Genomic DNA, 16,406 nt, shown 5'->3' with positions numbered 1-16,406 from the left:
CAGTGGTACAGCCGCTGCGTGTACTGCGACGAGGTGGTACAGTCGCTGCGTGTACTGCGACGAGGTGATACACTTTCACGTCGAGAAGGACGCTCTTCACGTCGAGAAAGACGCCCGGCCCGACGGCTTGCGCTGCAGGCCCTCGCCTCCAAAGCTGTCGAGGCGGATGACTCCGCGGACGCTCTTCTCCTTGCGCTCGAGCTGCCCGCTGCTCGGTCCGTCGACCGGCACGAGCTTGAGGCCCGTCTCAGCGACCGTGGGAGAGGCGGTGCGGCTCAGTGCGAGGTTGAGGGCTGCGAGGCCCTCGTCGCTGATCGACCCGGACGGCGAGCGCGTGATCGACGGGCGGCGGCCCCCGTTGCTAGGACACGAGTCACGCGGCGGCGTGTGCACCGGCACGTTGTTGAGCTTGGTGGGGTCGATGGGCGGGGTCGAGGGCGTGGAGGGCGCGGCCGAGCTCGCGAAGGACGGCGAGGACGAGAAGCTGCCCGAGCTGTACGACGCAGGGCCGGGGAACGAGCCCTCGGCATACTCGGGGTGCAGGGCGGCGAGCGGGCTCGACGGGCGCGACGAGCCCGAGTCGAGCCACCACGTGCGGCTCGGTAACTTGATGTTCATGGCGCGCAGGCGCTGCGTCTGGGTGGGCGACTCGGGCGTGGGCAGGGCGGTGGGCGAGGCGGGTGGCGAGGCCGAGGCGTGGTGCTGCGTGCCGAGGACGGGGTGCCAGTGCTGGGGGTGCCCGTCGAGGTAAAGTACCTGGCTGTCGGCGTCGGACATGTGCACGTCAATGTCGTCGCCGGCCGGACCTTGGGCCGCCGTCGGCTCGGGGAAGGTGTGCGCAGTGGCCTGGCGGTCAGCGGGATTGGGGAAGCGGGCAGCGAGGAAGCCAGAGCGCACCTGATCGCCACGGGAGTCGGCCATTGCGCTGGCGCTGCGTCGGCGCGGGGTGTCGGGGAACGAGAGTGGAGCGAGACGAGAAAGTGATCGGGGTGACAGGTGTAAAGGAGAGAAGGGAGATGAGAGAAAAAAAGGTTGCAAGGGGATGTCAATAACGCTCAGAGGGTGGGTGGGTGGCGGTAACAGCGCGTCGGGTGGCGGCGGGCGGGTCATGTCGACGGGCGGCGCGTGTGGCTCGGACAGCGGGGCAGCGGGTGTGCAGCGTGCCCCCGTACAGCCCCCCGCGCGTCAGACCAGAGGTCCCCATGAGCCATTGTTTGTGTGCATGCATACAGCAACAGGGGCAGTGCAGTCCTCGCCGTGCTCACAGTGCCCCCCCCCGCGCGCCCCATTGTTCCAAGTCAAGTTGGTTGATCAGCGCCGCGCCGCGCTGCCTGCTGCAGCAGCAGGCAGCAGAGTACGTGTCCGATCCGCGTCGCAATCACCGCGCCAAAGCACGCACGTGGCAGCGCAGCAAGATCCGCTCGACGACCGCGACGACGCGAGGCCGAGCCGAGGGCCGCCAGCGGCGCGCGGCAGGCCAGCAACGTCCGTGCGAGCGGCGGTAATGCGGCGCCGGGGCGTGCTGGGCCCGAGCGCGCCGATGTCGTCGGGGCGGGGCGGGGTGGGCGCCGGGGTGCTTCGAGTCAGAGGTGGGCACGGGGTGTGCCCGAGACGTGAGGGGTGGCGGGTGCCGTCGGAGGAGAGACGGGGCGGTGCTGGCGACTGGCGGCGGACGGACGCGCGGCCTCGCCACTGCACCCGACGGTGACGGGGGCCTTTTGTCCATTGCCCAATGTCTGCATAATACATGCGACATGTGAGCAGGATAATTGGGCGGCATTCGAACTCCTCCTGTGTACCGACCATCTGACTGCAGCGCCGGCTGGTGAGCTCCCTTCTTGTGACGCCAATGCAACGGGGGAGGGCCGAGGACGAGTGAGTTGGAGGAGGCGGCTTCCTGGCCGGTCAGAACCGCTCCGCACCCGCCTAGCCACATCTCTGCTGAAACTCACGACCATCGAGTTCTCCCGAGCAACTCACTGTTGACAAAGGGCAATGCACATGGCACACCATCTTGCAGCTTGTAGCTTGCACCTCGTCCACCCGCCACTGCCACTGACGCGTCCGCCCCGGCGCCCGAGATGCCGGCAACGACCATGTCCGAACGCCGCGAGATAGCCGGCGACTGACCACCACTGACCCGGGCTAAACATAACACTGCTCCCCACCGCGACTCATGCTCCGCGCCCTCACACGAGCACTACAGCGCACCCACCACACAGCCAGCATGCCGCGCGTGACCCTCAGCCCCGCGTCCAAGCGCGCGATTGACGCGCTCCTCGACGACGCGGTCAAGAGCCGCGAGGTGAACGCGCCGACCGTCGGCGTCGCGACCGCCGACGAGATCCTCTACTTCGCCGCGAAGGGCGAGCGGGTGTATGGCAAGCCTGAGCTCGGGCAGATCAATGACGAGACGGGTGAGTGCGCGTGCTGGCGGCGCTGATGGGCAGTGCTCCAGCTGTTCTCGTGCACCAAGCTCATTACGAGCGTCGCTGTGCTGCAGCTCGTCGACCGGGGTGTGGTGACCCTTGACGATCCCGCAGTCGTGGAGAAGCACCTCCCCGACCTGTGCTCCCAGCCCGTCTTGATAAAGTGGACGAAGGACGACCCGCCGAAGCCCGTGCTCGAGCCGCGGCGCAACCCCATCACCCTGCGGCGCCTGCTCTCCCACACCGCGGGGGTGGGGTACCCCTTCCTTTCGCCCGTGCTCCAGCGCTGGCTGGACGCTAACGGCATCCCATACTTCTTGAAGACGGACGCCGGGCTGCGGGCATTCGCCGTCCCGCTCGTGGCTGAGCCCGGCACGCGGTGGGCGTACGGTCTCGGGCTTGACTGGGCCGGGATCCTGGTCGAGCGGGTTACCGGGCAAACGCTCGAAGAGTACTTCAAGCAGCACATCTTCGACCCGCTTGGGCTGAAGCTGAGCTTCTACGCGACTCCGGAGCAGAGGGCTCGGTGGCAGGCGCCGACGGTCCGCCCCAAGAGCCTGGACGGCAAGCTCGTGGTCTGGCGCGGGCTGAGGGACATGCCGTCGCGCGAGCAGCCCATCGCGCAGCTCGCTGGCGGGGCCGGCATCCTCGGCACGGCGAAGGACTACATCGGCTTCCTGCAGGGCGTGCTGCGCTCGCGCGAGGGCCGGGGGATCATCTCGCCCGCGGGCTACGCCGAGCTGTTTAGGAGCAGCCTCGCGCCGGTAGCAACAGACGAGGGGAGGCAGATGCGCGCCGACCTGCAGCTCATGTGCACGTTCCTCAGCTTTGTCGACGACGCGATGCTCGAGGACGGTGGGCTGGACCACAGCGTCGGGCTCGTGATCAACACTTCGGACAGCGCGCACGGCCGCAAGGCGGGCAGCGGGACGTGGGGCGGCGCCGCGAAGACGGATTACTGGATCGACCCGGTCAGCGGCATCATCGTGAGTGGCCGCGGGGAGGGGGGCTGACGGCAGGGCTTTTGCGGGGTCCAGATCAACACGGACACGCCGGACATTCCGTTCCACGAGCTGCACCAGAAGTTTGAGCGCGCGGTGTATGACGGCCTGCAGGTCAAGGCTGCGTTGTAAGACTAGAGGGGGGCGTAAGCATGTGCTCAGCAGGCTGGGGGTGAGCGGTACTGCGATGGCGGGCGCCCAGGCTCGCATTGCGCTGGCCGCAGCAAAGAGGACCACTGCCATGGAGCAGAGGCCTGCCACACTTCACCTGCCACATGCCTTCTGCCACCACAATGGTGTCAGTCACATGGCCACACCGGTCAATGCGTACGGAGAACAATGGGTGTTAAAGGACGTCTTCCGTCGGCGCAGGCCCCGCCACCTCATACTAACTATGTACTGATTATGGAAACTCGCCCGAGTAGAACGGGCGAATAGTCGACGGGCCTCTCCCAGGAAGGAAACCCGGTCTCAGCTCGCCCACACCACCGCGAGAACAACAGCAAAGAGGGTGAAACACACACCCGAGCTCCTCCTCACCGCCCCGGAACCCGCGTGCCCTGTCGACGCCGACGGCGCGGCAGAATCCGTCGCTGTCGCGATGACGGTCCGGATCCCGGTGGTGCCCACGACAACGGGCCCCCCAGCCTCCGGGGTGAGGTACCCAAACCCGACCGACTCCGGGTTGAACTTGAAGGCCGTGTAGACGTTGCGAAGGAAATTCACGCCGAGCCCAAACCCGATGGGGAGGCCACGCGGCCACGGCTCGAGCTCCTGCACCCCGCCAATCGCCCACACCGGGGCTGCGGCCGCCTGTGTCGGCGTAGCGCCGTACGCGATGACCAGTTCCCGCGGTGTGACGAGCTTGATGACGAGATCCGTGTCTGCGATGCGGTACGGCTTTCCGCCGATGACGATCTCGAGCCCGATGCTCGAGGTCGGGTTCGTGCCGTTCGTGTCCTTTGTGATGCCGATCGCGTCTGCCGGGAACACCCACGCCTTGGCTGTCCACTCGGAGATGTTGATGCCGTTTCGGAGGAGGAGCGCGCCGGGAATGTGCGAGTAGAGCTCGCCCACGACGGCGTGCGTGCCGACGATGGCCTGGCCCACAATGTCGGGGAAGACGACGAGCGGCTGGGTCTGCACGGCGCGGACGGGATGCCCGGCGATGTTTATGCCGTCGAGCGGCACGGCCCACACGGCGAACGAGTGCGAGACGTCCGCGATGGGGAGGTACGTGATCTCCGATGCGAGCGCCTTGTGGTCGACGCCCGCGAGGGTCAGCATCCCGCCCGGCACCTGGCGGCTCGTGAAGGCCGTCTCGTTGGTCGTCGGCCGGGTGCGGTGCAGCTGGATGCCGTAGACCTGCTCGGTCCAGTTCTGCGCCAGGTTGTACAGGAACGGGTTCTGGCGGCTCGCGTTGGCCGGGGTGGGCCCGAGGCCGAGGTTGCCCGAGATGGTCGTGTTGGGGGGCAGCACAAAGCCGCGGGGGAGGTTGGCGCGGACAGTCGTGTTGACGAGGCCTGGGTGAGCGTGGCACAGGGCGGCACCCACCGACAGTGTACGCCATGCTCTGGTTGCTGAGCCAGATGCCGACGCGGTCGGTGCCGACGTCGCCCGAGCCGGCGATGGGGTTGAAGTCTGCCGCGAGCCAGGTCGCGCTCTTGTTGACCTGGAACGTGCGGTACCCGTCGCAGGTGGTGCAGGTGTTCTCGAGGACGTACGTGTTGATGAGGGCCGAGTTGAGGAAGAGGTCGAGCATCTGTGGCGGCGTGCTAGTGTGAGCGGGGTCGTCGGGGGCGCGCACCCAAACACCACGGGGATGGAGTAGGCGACGTCGGCGCCCCAGGCCGCGACGCTGCGGGTTAGCGGGGTAGCCACGGCGGAGGACCCACGGCGCCTCGTTCCATTCGGGCGCGGCGCGCTTCGCGAGATGGTGTGTGGCGGGGTGGCCTTGGAGCGGGATCGAGACGGGCTCGGCGAGTGCGGAGCCGAGGGCCGCGAGCAGCGCGGCGACGGCCTTCATTCTGTGCGTTGTGAAGAGTAGGTCAGAGGTGAGTTGGGCCATTGTAGTGGTGGCGAGTGGGTCGGCGGCTCGAAGGCTCGAGCGGCAGCATGAGCTTTTGTTTGTTTGAAGAGTACATATGAGATGGTGGTGGCGGCGGCGTTGTGCCACATACCTTGGCGGCTACGTGGAAGGAGTACAACAGTCTACGGGAGGTGCTTGTGGGTGAAGTGGTGCGCGCGCGCACGGGCACGCTCGCGCCGGGCGAAGCGTGCGGCGAGGACGAGGAGCGCGAGTACCCCGACGAGAGCGAGCATGGCGGCGTGGTGGGTCGCCGCGAGCCGCGGCCAGCGGCCGCCGAGGCCAAAGGACGCGGCGTGGGCGGGCTGGAGGCGGGCAAAGCCCACGCTCGGGGGAGTGGCCCGGAACACGGTGTACACGCTCTTCAAGAACGCGTCGCCGAGGATCCAGTCGTCGGCGTCGCCCCCGTCGTGCTGGAGCCGGAGAGCGCCCTCGCACCACTGAGCGACGCCGGGGGGTGGGTCGACGCCGAGGGCGCGCAGCTCGGCGGGCGTGTATGCCGCCAGGACGAGGTCGCCCGCTGGGACGGGGTACGCGTGCCCCCCGAGCGTGAGGGTGACTTCGGGCGGGGTGTGGCACGGGAAGAGGGGCACGGTGCCGTGCAGAAACGCGCCGGGCACGGCGGCGTAGACCGCGTCAAAGGCGGCACGCGGCGCGAGGATGTGCGACGTGCCCGTGTCGACTGCGGCGTTCCAGCTTCTGCTGGGGGCTATATCCTGCCCGTTGACGACGACGCCGTCGAGCGCGACGGCCCAGTCGTGCGCGGCAACGAGGGGGAGGTAGTTGATGCTGTCTGCTGCCACGACGGCCGCGTCCACCCCGCCGAGGGTGAGGCTGCCCCCGTGCTCACCCCGGCCGAGGTGCACGCCGAAGAGGGGCTGCTCCCACCCCGCCGAGGCCGCCAGCCAGGCGGGGTCGTCGTCTGTCTCGTCGTACGCCCACCCGAGCCCCAACAGCCCAGAGAGGGTCGTGTTGGCCGCACTCCACTCTGTGGTGCGGTTCACGAGGCCGAACGACAGCGTCTCCGAAGCTGGGAGGCGCACGGCGTCGGCCACCAGCTCGCCGGCGGCGGTGCCGAGCGCGTACTGGGCCGAAAAGGGCTGGCCGGAGCGCGCGGCCGAGGCCCCAGCGAAGAGGGGCACGCCGGCGCACTCTGCTGCCTCAGAGCAGTGAGAGAGCACCCACAGGTCGGGGCTGCCCGTGTCGACGACGACGTCGAGCGCCTGCGGCGGGGTCCTGAAGTCAGCTGGGTCTGTGCCGCGACGCACCCTATCTCCAGGCGCACAGAGTACTGCTCGTCGCCGCCCGTCGCCCACCGCGTGAGCGGGTACCGTTTACTGCCGGAGCGCGCGGGGGCTGACGCGCGGCGAGTCGGGCGTCGCATCGTAGTTGCGCGCGAGGGCGATGTTGGCGTACGTCGAGGACGCGGTGGTCGAGGGGGAGGGCTGCTCGTTGCGCGCGAGGGCGACGTCGGCGTAGGTGGAGGACACGGTGGTTGAGGCGGGGATCGAGGTCGTCGAGGGGGGGATGGAGGCGGCCGAGCGCGGTATCGACGCGGCGGTCCTCGGCGTGGACAGGGCGCTCCGGGGCGTCGCGGGGAGCGGGGGCGTCGTGCCCAGCGTGGAGAGGAGCGACGGGGTGGCGGGCGGGGCGGGGACGGGCGGGGTGCGTGCTGCTTTTGGCGGCCGTGTCGCTGCTCTCGTCGCCGTCGTGACTGGCACCGAGGTAGAGGTAGCAACAGTCGGCTCGTTAGACGACACCGGCACGAGCCCGCGGCGCGTGAACCCCGTCTTGACGTGGTGGTACAGCAGCGACTGGCAGCACATGAGCAGCGGCGGTGTAGCAGGAACAGTGGGAGTGCGCAGAGCGCAGCGCACAGTCGCCGTTTATCACTGCGAGGCGACGTGCGCCGCCACACCGCGCAGTCGTCATCGCCAGCCTGCCACTGTCCGCCCACCTGCGCATCTCGAGCCCGACTTATGCATGTTTGCCGCCGCTGGCCAACCGGCGAGGTCTGGACTCGGGGCTATGTGTAGCTGCGGGCGGGGTCGGTGTTTGGCTGCGTTCTGGGGTTGCGGGTGCGACTGCGTGCTGCGTGCTGCGTCTGCTGCGGGTGGGGGCGGGGCACTTCCTGCTCGTGGCGGGTGGCACTTGCATCCGGCCATCATCGTACCCCATGCCTAACTCCACGAGCTCGGCAGCCCACGCCGACCCACGAGCGCGGCGCGGCGCGACGCGACGCGAATGCTGCCTCGGAGCTCAGTCGGGGTCGAGCGCCGCGGTGGCCTGGGGCAGTGGCGCGCGGCTCGAGCCTGCCGAGTCGTCGCGTCGCCGCCGTAGCTGGTGCAAGACGTTCATGATGTACAACTTCTAGTGAAACATGTGCTGGGAGGTGCTCACGGCGCCCCCTGATAGACACGACTCGCCTCGATGCGCTCAGCGGCGCCGACTACAACTTTGCCTGCGGCTTATCCCCCCGCGTCCACTCCCCCGCCTCAATCGTCGCGAGGAACCTGGCCAACGCGTCGGCCAGCTCGCCCGGCTTCTCCTGCACGGCCATGTGCCCGGCATCAGGAATGACCTCGTTGCGCGCGAGCTCTGGCCGCCAGACCAGCTCGTTGGCGATCGCCTCGCCGCACATCCACACCGGGTCGCCGGCCATCACGAAGCCCGTGGGCACACGGACTGAGGGCAGCGCGTCCCACCCGCGCTGCGGGCTCTCGCCGTTGGAGAAGCACGCCGCCTCGCACCACCCGGGCGTGGAGAGCGTCACGGCCTCGCCCTCCCCGGTCGGGACGAGGCTGTGGCTCAGCCAGAGGGCGAAGACGTCGTCGGACCAGGACTTGAAGAGCGGCGAGTTGCGGTTCGCCTCGGCGGCCGCCTCCCGGCTCGGCCAGGTATCGCGGCGCTTGAGCGCGCCGAGCGTGAAGGGCCAGCCCTTGGCGGGGTCGTTGACGAGCACGGGGATGGTCATGGGCTCGATGAGGAACAGGGCGTCAAAGAGCTGCGGGTGCGCCGCGGAGGCCTGCACCAGCGCGTTGCCGCCGAACGAGTGCCCGATGCCGATGACGCGGCGCGGCTGCGCAGAGGTGCGCCAGGGCACGTGCTCCGGCGCCGCCTTGTCGCTGAGCGGCACGACGTGCTTGACAAAGTTGGCGACGTCGCGCGCCGTGTCCTCCCACGTGAGGGCGGGGCCGAGTAGGCCGGCGTTGAGGGTGACACTGTCGCCGTGGTGCACGTCGTCGAGGAACCAGATGTCGTCGATGGGCGGGAGGGGGGTGGGGTTGGCGAGGGGCGCGGGGGTGCCGAACGCCGCTGAGGGCTCGGAGCTGCGCTCGAGCAGGCCGCGCGCCATCGGGTGGAAGTGCTGCGGCGTCAGATCACCACTCGCCTCATCCCCGCCCCACTCACCTCCTTCTGGAACCCGTTAGCGTGCAAAAACACGAGGGTCACGCCCTCTGCGTCGTCGGTGCTCTCGGCGCGGCGCCAGCGCTCCGCCGCGATCCACTGCGGGGGCGTCTCAAGCGCCTCGGGCTCGACCTCGCCCCCCGCCACGTCCCACACGCGTGCGTCGGCGCGGGTCGCGACGGCGGCATCCCGCTCGGCCGCGAGGCGGGCCGCACGCTCCTCCTTGCCCTCTTTGGGCGGGACGGTGCCATACGGCCGCGAGCGCCTCTCCAGCGTGCCAGAGCTCTCGACCAGCTGGCGCGGGTACGCCGCCGGGAGGGCGTGCAGGCTGCGCTCGTAGCCGCTCGGCGGGGGCGGGAGCGGGGGAGTGGATGGGTAGGAAGGGGGTGTCCCCCCCGAGGGCGGGAGGAGGGGGAAGCGCGCGCCGCCGTGCTTGCCTGCACTGGGGATGACTGGCGTGGGGTGGTTCGAGGGGCCGCTCCACGGGGCGTAGGTGTTTTTGCTGCGCTGGGTCGCGCGCATCGTGGAGACGTAGAGGGGCAGGCGGGGGCCGAGGCGCGGGCGCAGTCGCGAGAGCTGGAGCGACATGGGTGTGGGGGTCGTTGATGTCGCGGGGTGGTTAAGAGGAGAGTGAGCGTTCGGTCGTGACGTGCTCGACCGAGGTGTGTGATGCCGTCGTTGGTGGGGTCCTGGCTCGGCAACTCACAACTGTCGGTCCGACACGGACCGGGTCAATCTTGGTTCAGTGACGGACGACACAGCGGCCGAACGGAGCCGCGGGGGAACGCTGTATGCATCGACACGGCGGCGGCGACGACGATGACGCCGTCATGCATGTCGCGGCTCGTAGACTGCATACAATGTTCGTGTCCTCATAGCCAGACGGAGACACCGAACCTGCCGCCGCTCATTCTCCCCTCCTCGACACGACCTCCCCACCCCTCCCCCACACCGTAAAACAAGCCATTACATTGCAGGTATAACAAGGTACGTGTACTATCTCTGGCTACAGGTCGACGACAGCTCGGCGCGTCACAACGCCGACACAAGGGCGGTTAACGCAGCGCCGAGGACAAGCGCCGAGCACGCCTGCACCTTGGTAGCCGCGGAGCTGCTGCCGCTGCCGCTACCGCTGCTGCTGCTGCCAGAGCCGCTGCTGCTCGAGGCAGAGTCGGTGGGCGCCGCACCGCCACCAGAGCCCGTGTTGGCAGCTCCGTTGGCGCCAAACGTGTTGTTGGCCTTGGACGAGAGCAGCGCAAAGCCGATGGCAGGCGGGTCGTAGCGGTAAGCCGTGTAGACATTCTTGATGAACGCGTCGCCAATGAGGAACGGCGGCGTGCTGCATGTTAGCCACGACATGGCTCGCCACTCACCCTTCGTGGCTCGACTGGCCAACAATGGAACCCTGGCACCAACGCTTGGCGTTGCCTCCCAGACGGCCCCCGAGCGCCGCCTCGAGGTCGGTGGCCGAGTACGTCGACGCGACCAGGTCGGTAGCAGAGACGTAGTAGGTCACGCCGCCAAACGTGAAGCCAAGGCCAAAGTCGGGAATCGTGTCGCAGGGGTAGAAGTTCATGCCGCCGTAGCTGATGGCACCGGGGACAGACTGCCAGAACTGGTCGGCGATGGCAGTGGGCACGTACATGAGCGTAGTGCCCGTGTCAATGACAGCCAGCGACTTGCTCTCCTGGGTGTTAAGGAAACCAGACGACGCGTCCGTGTTGATCTTCTGCCCAAACGCGACCATGCCGTCGAGAGGGACCTGCCAGTAGGTCTGTTCCTGCACGCCGGTGGGGAGGGAGACGTAGTTGAGGTCGCCCTGGAAGAGGGACGTGTCGACTCCGCCGAGGGTGATGGAGCCGCCGTTGTCGACGAGCTGCTGGGGCGGCTGGCCGACGGGTGTCGAGGCGTCGAGCGTCTGCGTCTCGCGCGCGAGCCAGATGCCAAACTGCTTGTCGGACCAGGTGGGGGCGAGGTTCTCCCAGAAGGGGACTGGGCCGGTGCCGGTGGCCGTCCAGCCCATGCCGATGAGGCCAGCAATGTCGGTGCCTGCGTTGTTCCACGCGTCGGTCTTGTCGACGAGGCCTGGGCGCGAGAGTTAGCGGGGCACGAGTGAAGCGAGTGCCTCGGGGCTGTAGGCGGGCCGCTCTCCGACAGCCATGCCAGCTCCGCCGCCGCTCTCCGACCACCCCACGCTCACTCACCAAGCAGCTGCTCCGACCGCGTGGCCCCCGCGAAAGTCACCGTATCGCTCCCCCACACGCCCGAGCTCGAGCCCATGCCATACTGGATAGAGTAGGTGCTGCCGTTCTTCTGGAAGCTGCTCGACTTGCCCGTGTCGTACAGGGGGATGCCGCCGCACTCTGTGGCGTTGGTGCACGCCGTCAGGAGCCACAGGTCGCCCGATCCCGTGTCGACGACGACGTCGAACTGCTGTGCGGGGGTTCTGGCGACGTCAGTGTGTGGGGTGGGAAGCGAGCGGAGCGAGCGGCCGAGCGACCGAGCGACCTACCCGACTGAAATCTTGGCCGTGTACTGCGTGTCGCGGCCCCAGTTGTTGATTCTGCGGTGTTAGTGGCCGTGTGCATGGGTGCGAGTGGTTGGAGCGGGGGAAGGTGCCGGCGAAGGGGCGTCACCGACGGCGAGCGGCTTCTTCGGCGAGCTCGCCCCCCCTCCGCAGCTCCCTTCCCCGCTCAAGCCGGCGACCGCTGCTCGCGACTCACTGCGCACTGCCGACAGCACGGCGCTGGAACGCCTCCGTGTCGTCCCGCTCCTCCATCTCGCGGCGCAGCACCTCCTGCTCGCCTTCGCTCGCAAACCGCGCGTACTTCGCCCTGCCGGCCAGCACCTGGCGCTGGGCCCAGGCGAAGCGGACGGCCGGGTCGGGGTCGTAGCGCGGCGAGCGCGCGTTGTGCGTCAGGAGGATCGTGTCGGCCGCTGCGGCGGTCGACGCCGAGGCGGCCAGGAGGGCCGCTGAGGCGAGGGAGAGGAGCATGGCGCCGAGAGGGGGGAGTGGACGAGGGTTTGGGGAAGGGGGTGGGGAGGGGGTAGGGGACAAGGGTTATGCAAGAGATGAAGAGAAGACGAGTCGAGACGAGCGCTGCAGTGCAATGTTATGGCTGGCACTGCGCCGGCTTATGAACCACCACCCGAAGAAACTGCGCACACCGTCATCGACGTCGTCGCCACCGTCGTCGTCGACGCTGACGTCGTGCCTCCCTCTGCCTCCGACCGGACGCGGACTGCGCGTACGCCAGGCGATGCAGGTGGCTGCTGCGGCGTCTCTTCTTCCACTGCGATGCATGCGCTCGCTTCGACAAGACGCTGTGCATCCCGCATCCCGCCTGGCCCCACCGCGCCGCAGTCAGTTGCCAGTTGCCGTCAGCCGCGGCGTCGATTAAACCGTCCAAAAGTGTTATTTCTGGAATTTGGCCAAGGGACTGCGGTGGAGTGGCGCGTGTCAGGGCGGACGGCCGGCTGGCGGCCACGGGCCACGACTCAGTGACCGACGCAGCCCGACGCCGGCGAGATCGACGTCGATGCATACAACTGTACTTGTACGACACCTGTGCAATGCTCTAATACATGCTGCAGATGGGCCTGCCGAGCGCTGCACGTCCGCCGGCGATTGGCACTGGCGCAGCACCTGGAGATCGGCAGATCGCGACTGGTGCCGCTGGCGTGGTGTTTCGGCTTGCGCGGCGGCGGTGGTTGCTGTGATTGCCGCCGACCACAGGCAGCAAGTGTCGAGGTTCAACGAGCCGAGGGCGCCCGCGAGAGCACCGGCGCTCATCTAGCTCGATCAGGCGGGAGGGCGGTACGGCGCCAGAGTTGAGCGAGGCGGCTTGGAGGCACGCACGGCGTATCCGCGCCCCGGAGGAGAGCCGCTACGGCCTACACCTTGGCCGCGCCGGGGGGCAGCGCGGCGCCGACCACAGTCCAGCGGTGTACCTTGCCCCTCGCGGGCGCCGTCGCACCGCGCTCCCACTCCTCGTCGGAGAAGTAGGCGTCGAGTGCGGACCGGGCTCCTGGCTTCTCCTTCTCCTTCTCCCTCTCCCCTCTCTCCCCTCTCTCCTCCCCTCCCTCCCCTCTGCCACCCCCTCCCTCCCCATCCTCGCACCCCCCACCCCCCTCCCAGCTCCCCTCCGCCTCCGCCTCCCCCTCCCCCGCAAGCGCAAGATACGCCCCCGCCACGCCCCCGTCCACCTCCTTACTGACCACCTGGAACCGCTTCAGTGCCCGCGTCCTGGCCCGCGCCGTGTCGTGCGCCGTACCTGCCGTACCTATCGTGCTGCGCCGGATCACGAGCTCGGTGCGCGTGCGCAGGATCGCGGGGTTGGTGTACAGCGCCGCGTGGGGGAGGTTGTTGAGCGCCAGGAGGTCGTGCGGCTGGGCGTTAGTTGCCAGACACTGAGCCCACTTACGTCGGCGGCGTACCGCCGTGCGATGGAGTGCAGCGTGTCTCCCCGCGCTATGAGGTGCTTGATCTCGACGACTTGCGGTTCCGGGGTGGGTGGGGGGCGGGCCTCGGGAGGGGGAGGAGGTACTTGCTGCTCGGCCGTCGGCGCCGCCCCCTCCTCCCCCGCCCCCTCCTCGTCGCTGTCCTCGAGCACGAACACGTCCTCGCCCCTCCGCCGCTCCTCCTCCCGTGCTGCTGCGCCCCGCGCCACCTCGGCGGCGCCGGCGCGCGTCCGCACGTCGCCGCACCGCAGGCACGGGGTGTACGCCTTCAGGCGTGGGTTGCGCGCCGTGCACGCCCCGCAGATGGGCACGCCGCAGCACGGCGGAGAGTAGCGCTCCTGCCCGGGGCGGAGCTCGGACGAGCATGTCTGGCAGTAGGCGGGTTCTGGCGGCATGCTGTGTCGTGGTGGGATGGGTCGTGATGAACGCAGAGTTGGGTGGAGGTTGCGTCATGAATACCTGGTGGCGACTGGCCATGGCGCCTTGGGTGGCAACGCCGCATGTCACAAACTGCGCGCTGCGCCTCATGGCATATAATACAACACGACTACACGTCTAAGCCTTGGTACGCCGCCCCCAGTTGCCAATCGCCTGCCCAAGCCCACCCAGGCCTTTGCTTCTCGTGGGGCGGCCCGACCCGCCGAACCCGCCGCCGCCGAACCCACCGCCGCTACCAAAGCCCCCACTACCGGGGCCACGCGACGCGTCAATCTCGTCGTGGTCTCGCGGGGCCGGGTCGACAACGACGCCAGCCTCGACCAGACGCAGGCGCAGGGTCGACGCCTGCGTGAGCGTGTTGGCCTTGTGCCCAACGTCCAGCGCATTGCGGAACGCGTCGGCGCGCGGGTCCTTGTCCTTGATGGTCAGGATGCGGTCGATCAGGTCGATCTTGACCTTGAGGTCGCCCGCCTCGGCCAGACCGGCCACCTCGGCGAGAATAGCATCTTCCGTAGAGCCAAACGCCTGCGCCATAGCGCTGATGCGGACAGAGGAGAAAGGCGTGATGTACTGCTTGATCGCGCGGGTGCGGATAAGCTCAACAAGGCGGGCGGTGTGGGGTGCTAGGAAGGGGTTGAGGAGCATGTGAGGCTGGTGGGTTAGCGAGGCACTGTACCATTAACCCACCTCGGCTTGGCCCAGGAGAACAATCACATCGCCGTAGCGTGCGTCCACAAATGCACGAACAAGGTCCAGTACCCAGCCCTGCGAGTCGTCCACAGCAGAGTGGAAGCTCGCGCGGTCGAGGAGGACACGGCGGAGGTGCTCACGCGAGCCGGTCGCCAGGGCGCAGATGGCCGAGATGAACGCCGTGTCGGCAGTCGAGATGGCCTGGCCCTCCCATTCCTGGAGGCCGCCCTCCTCGTTCACCTCGCCGAGCTCGCGAGCCGCACGCGCGTAGTCGTTGTGGCTGAGCGCGAGGACCGCCTTGGCGACCCGGATCTTCACACCAACCGCGCGGCGTACAGCCTGGCTGCGCGCCTGGATCTCGCGGTTCTGCGCCACTTGCGTTGTCGTCATCGTAGCACTCTCCTTGGACGAGGAGCCAGTAACTGGAGGGTGCAGTCTGTCGAGGGAGGCCTCCACCTTGGTCACGTTGCCGGCGAGAGGAGCAGGCTCGTTGAACGTGAGGGCAGCCTGTGTGTGAGCTACTTCTTACGGCATTCTAGCTCACCTCGAGGATTGCCAGGCCCAGTTCCACGTGGTGCGCCCCGCCGGCCGAGTACTCGCGGATGTGCTGGAACGTCTTCTGCGCCGTGGGGAAGGAACCCGTCTTGAGCGCCAGTTGCGCGAGGGCGAGGTAAGTGAGCTGTGGTTGTTGAGCGACTGTGACATATCTCGGTGGTGATGGACTCACCCTGATGCTCTCTTTGATGAGATTGCTCAGATAGCCGCTGAGCTCGACCTCGAGCTTGGCCTTGTCGGCGTCGGCGGCCTCGCGGACCTTTTCTACCCACGCGCCGTCCGGGCGGCCGTCGCTCTCGCCGCCCTTCTTGCCATGCGCACTGTCAATGTCCATCGGCTCGTCGGTAGATGGGCCGGCGTCAATGGTCTCGGCGCGGTCGGGGTGGAGGGTGGCGTCCACTTGGCGCACGGCGCGGAGGTAGGACTCCGAGTCCCAGGTCTCGGCCTTGAGCAGCACAATGGCGCGGAGGGCGGCGGTGCGCGCGAGCTCGAGAGCGCGGGGAGAGGGGTTGGTAGCGGTGAAGACGAGGTTGGGGATGGCGAGGTAGCGCGTGATGAGGGCGCGACCTGGAGGTGTGAGCGAGGAAGGCGCGGTGCGACGCACCCTTGTATGTGCCGGCAAAGGCATCCCAGTTGAATGCTGCGGGGTCGAGCTTGTCGAGAGCCTCGATCGACACCTTTGGCACGTCGGTGCTGGATTCTGACACCTCTGCCATGGTGACGGGGGGAAGGAGGGAGGAGGGTTGTGAGATGAGTGGGCAGTTGTTGACGACCCAGGTAGGGTGATGGCATGGACGCTGCTGCTTGCAGTCGTCGTCGAGTGACATCAGCGAGGCGAGCCAAGGTGGCGGGGCGGGACCAATTCCATTTTACGCAAGGCGTGCCATCGCTTTACGCTGAAACAACCACGTGGCGCCGCGCCTAATCGCGCCTAAATCACGCGTCTTGGTCGGCTTGATCGGGCCACTCTATGCACTGTAGCGATTAAAACCGAGGCAGTTGAGCGGGCGAGGGTCATTGCGATCATTGCATCAACGTCCATCCCCATGGAATGGAATGCATGAGATAGGCGAGGTCGCGAGGCAGGCTGACTCGCGACCAGTGACCAGAGAGAGCGGCTGGGGGGTGGGTCAGTAGCCGGAGTTGAGGGACAAGATGGCCTCGTACCCGTCCTCGCCTCGCTGCCCGCCCTCTCTCTGCTCAATGGCGTGCTGTCACGAGTTTCCTTATTATTCCAGAAAGCAGGACGAGATTGATTTTGTCCGTCACCCCACCCCACACGCCAACTTGCACCCCCACACCCACCCACCCACTCACTGATACCGCCTGCCTGGGCTT

At 67.9% G+C, this 16,406-nt stretch overlaps 8 protein-coding genes across 8 annotated transcripts; 1 reads left to right on the top strand and 7 right to left on the bottom strand.

Moving 5' to 3' along the window:
• Positions 1-96: 96 nt before the first annotated feature.
• Positions 97-921, bottom strand: Q8F55_003436 (uncharacterized protein; the record flags this gene model as incomplete). Its single annotated transcript, XM_069351979.1, has 2 exons — positions 97-846; positions 898-921. The coding sequence occupies 2 exons, from the start codon at positions 919-921 to the stop codon at positions 97-99; spliced, it is 774 nt and encodes a 257-aa protein (XP_069209397.1).
• A 1,306-nt stretch (positions 922-2,227) lies between these two features.
• On the top strand, positions 2,228-3,562 carry Q8F55_003435 (uncharacterized protein; the record flags this gene model as incomplete). The annotated part of the gene is made up of 3 exons (XM_069351978.1): positions 2,228-2,417; positions 2,451-3,415; positions 3,449-3,562. The coding sequence occupies 3 exons, from the start codon at positions 2,228-2,230 to the stop codon at positions 3,560-3,562; spliced, it is 1,269 nt and encodes a 422-aa protein (XP_069209396.1).
• Positions 3,563-3,901: 339 nt separating this feature from the next.
• Q8F55_003434 (uncharacterized protein) lies at positions 3,902-5,456 on the bottom strand (the record flags this gene model as incomplete). The annotated part of the gene is made up of 4 exons (XM_069351977.1): positions 3,902-4,953; positions 4,985-5,205; positions 5,238-5,288; positions 5,326-5,456. The coding sequence occupies 4 exons, from the start codon at positions 5,454-5,456 to the stop codon at positions 3,902-3,904; spliced, it is 1,455 nt and encodes a 484-aa protein (XP_069209395.1).
• Positions 5,457-5,641: 185 nt separating this feature from the next.
• On the bottom strand, positions 5,642-7,481 carry Q8F55_003433 (uncharacterized protein; the record flags this gene model as incomplete). Its single annotated transcript, XM_069351976.1, has 2 exons — positions 5,642-6,752; positions 7,474-7,481. 2 exons carry the CDS (start codon positions 7,479-7,481, stop codon positions 5,642-5,644), a joined length of 1,119 nt encoding a protein of 372 aa, XP_069209394.1.
• A 484-nt stretch (positions 7,482-7,965) lies between these two features.
• Positions 7,966-9,512, bottom strand: Q8F55_003432 (uncharacterized protein; the record flags this gene model as incomplete). Its single annotated transcript, XM_069351975.1, has 2 exons — positions 7,966-8,883; positions 8,928-9,512. The coding sequence occupies 2 exons, from the start codon at positions 9,510-9,512 to the stop codon at positions 7,966-7,968; spliced, it is 1,503 nt and encodes a 500-aa protein (XP_069209393.1).
• Positions 9,513-9,956: 444 nt separating this feature from the next.
• Positions 9,957-11,919, bottom strand: Q8F55_003431 (uncharacterized protein; the record flags this gene model as incomplete). The annotated part of the gene is made up of 5 exons (XM_069351974.1): positions 9,957-10,263; positions 10,298-11,009; positions 11,129-11,370; positions 11,437-11,487; positions 11,648-11,919. The coding sequence occupies 5 exons, from the start codon at positions 11,917-11,919 to the stop codon at positions 9,957-9,959; spliced, it is 1,584 nt and encodes a 527-aa protein (XP_069209392.1).
• Positions 11,920-12,818: 899 nt separating this feature from the next.
• On the bottom strand, positions 12,819-13,780 carry Q8F55_003430 (uncharacterized protein; the record flags this gene model as incomplete). Its single annotated transcript, XM_069351973.1, has 3 exons — positions 12,819-12,952; positions 13,208-13,313; positions 13,349-13,780. The coding sequence occupies 3 exons, from the start codon at positions 13,778-13,780 to the stop codon at positions 12,819-12,821; spliced, it is 672 nt and encodes a 223-aa protein (XP_069209391.1).
• A 160-nt stretch (positions 13,781-13,940) lies between these two features.
• Q8F55_003429 (uncharacterized protein) lies at positions 13,941-15,784 on the bottom strand (the record flags this gene model as incomplete). Its single annotated transcript, XM_069351972.1, has 5 exons — positions 13,941-14,474; positions 14,511-15,020; positions 15,058-15,192; positions 15,241-15,635; positions 15,673-15,784. 5 exons carry the CDS (start codon positions 15,782-15,784, stop codon positions 13,941-13,943), a joined length of 1,686 nt encoding a protein of 561 aa, XP_069209390.1.
• Positions 15,785-16,406: the final 622 nt, after the last annotated feature.

This window comes from Vanrija albida, assembly GCF_041260175.1.
Source record: "Vanrija albida strain AlHP1 chromosome Unknown contig_3, whole genome shotgun sequence".
NCBI lineage: Eukaryota > Fungi > Basidiomycota > Tremellomycetes > Trichosporonales > Trichosporonaceae > Vanrija > Vanrija albida.
Note: the sequence above shows the minus strand (reverse complement) of the source record. Positions and strands in the feature narration are given on the sequence as shown.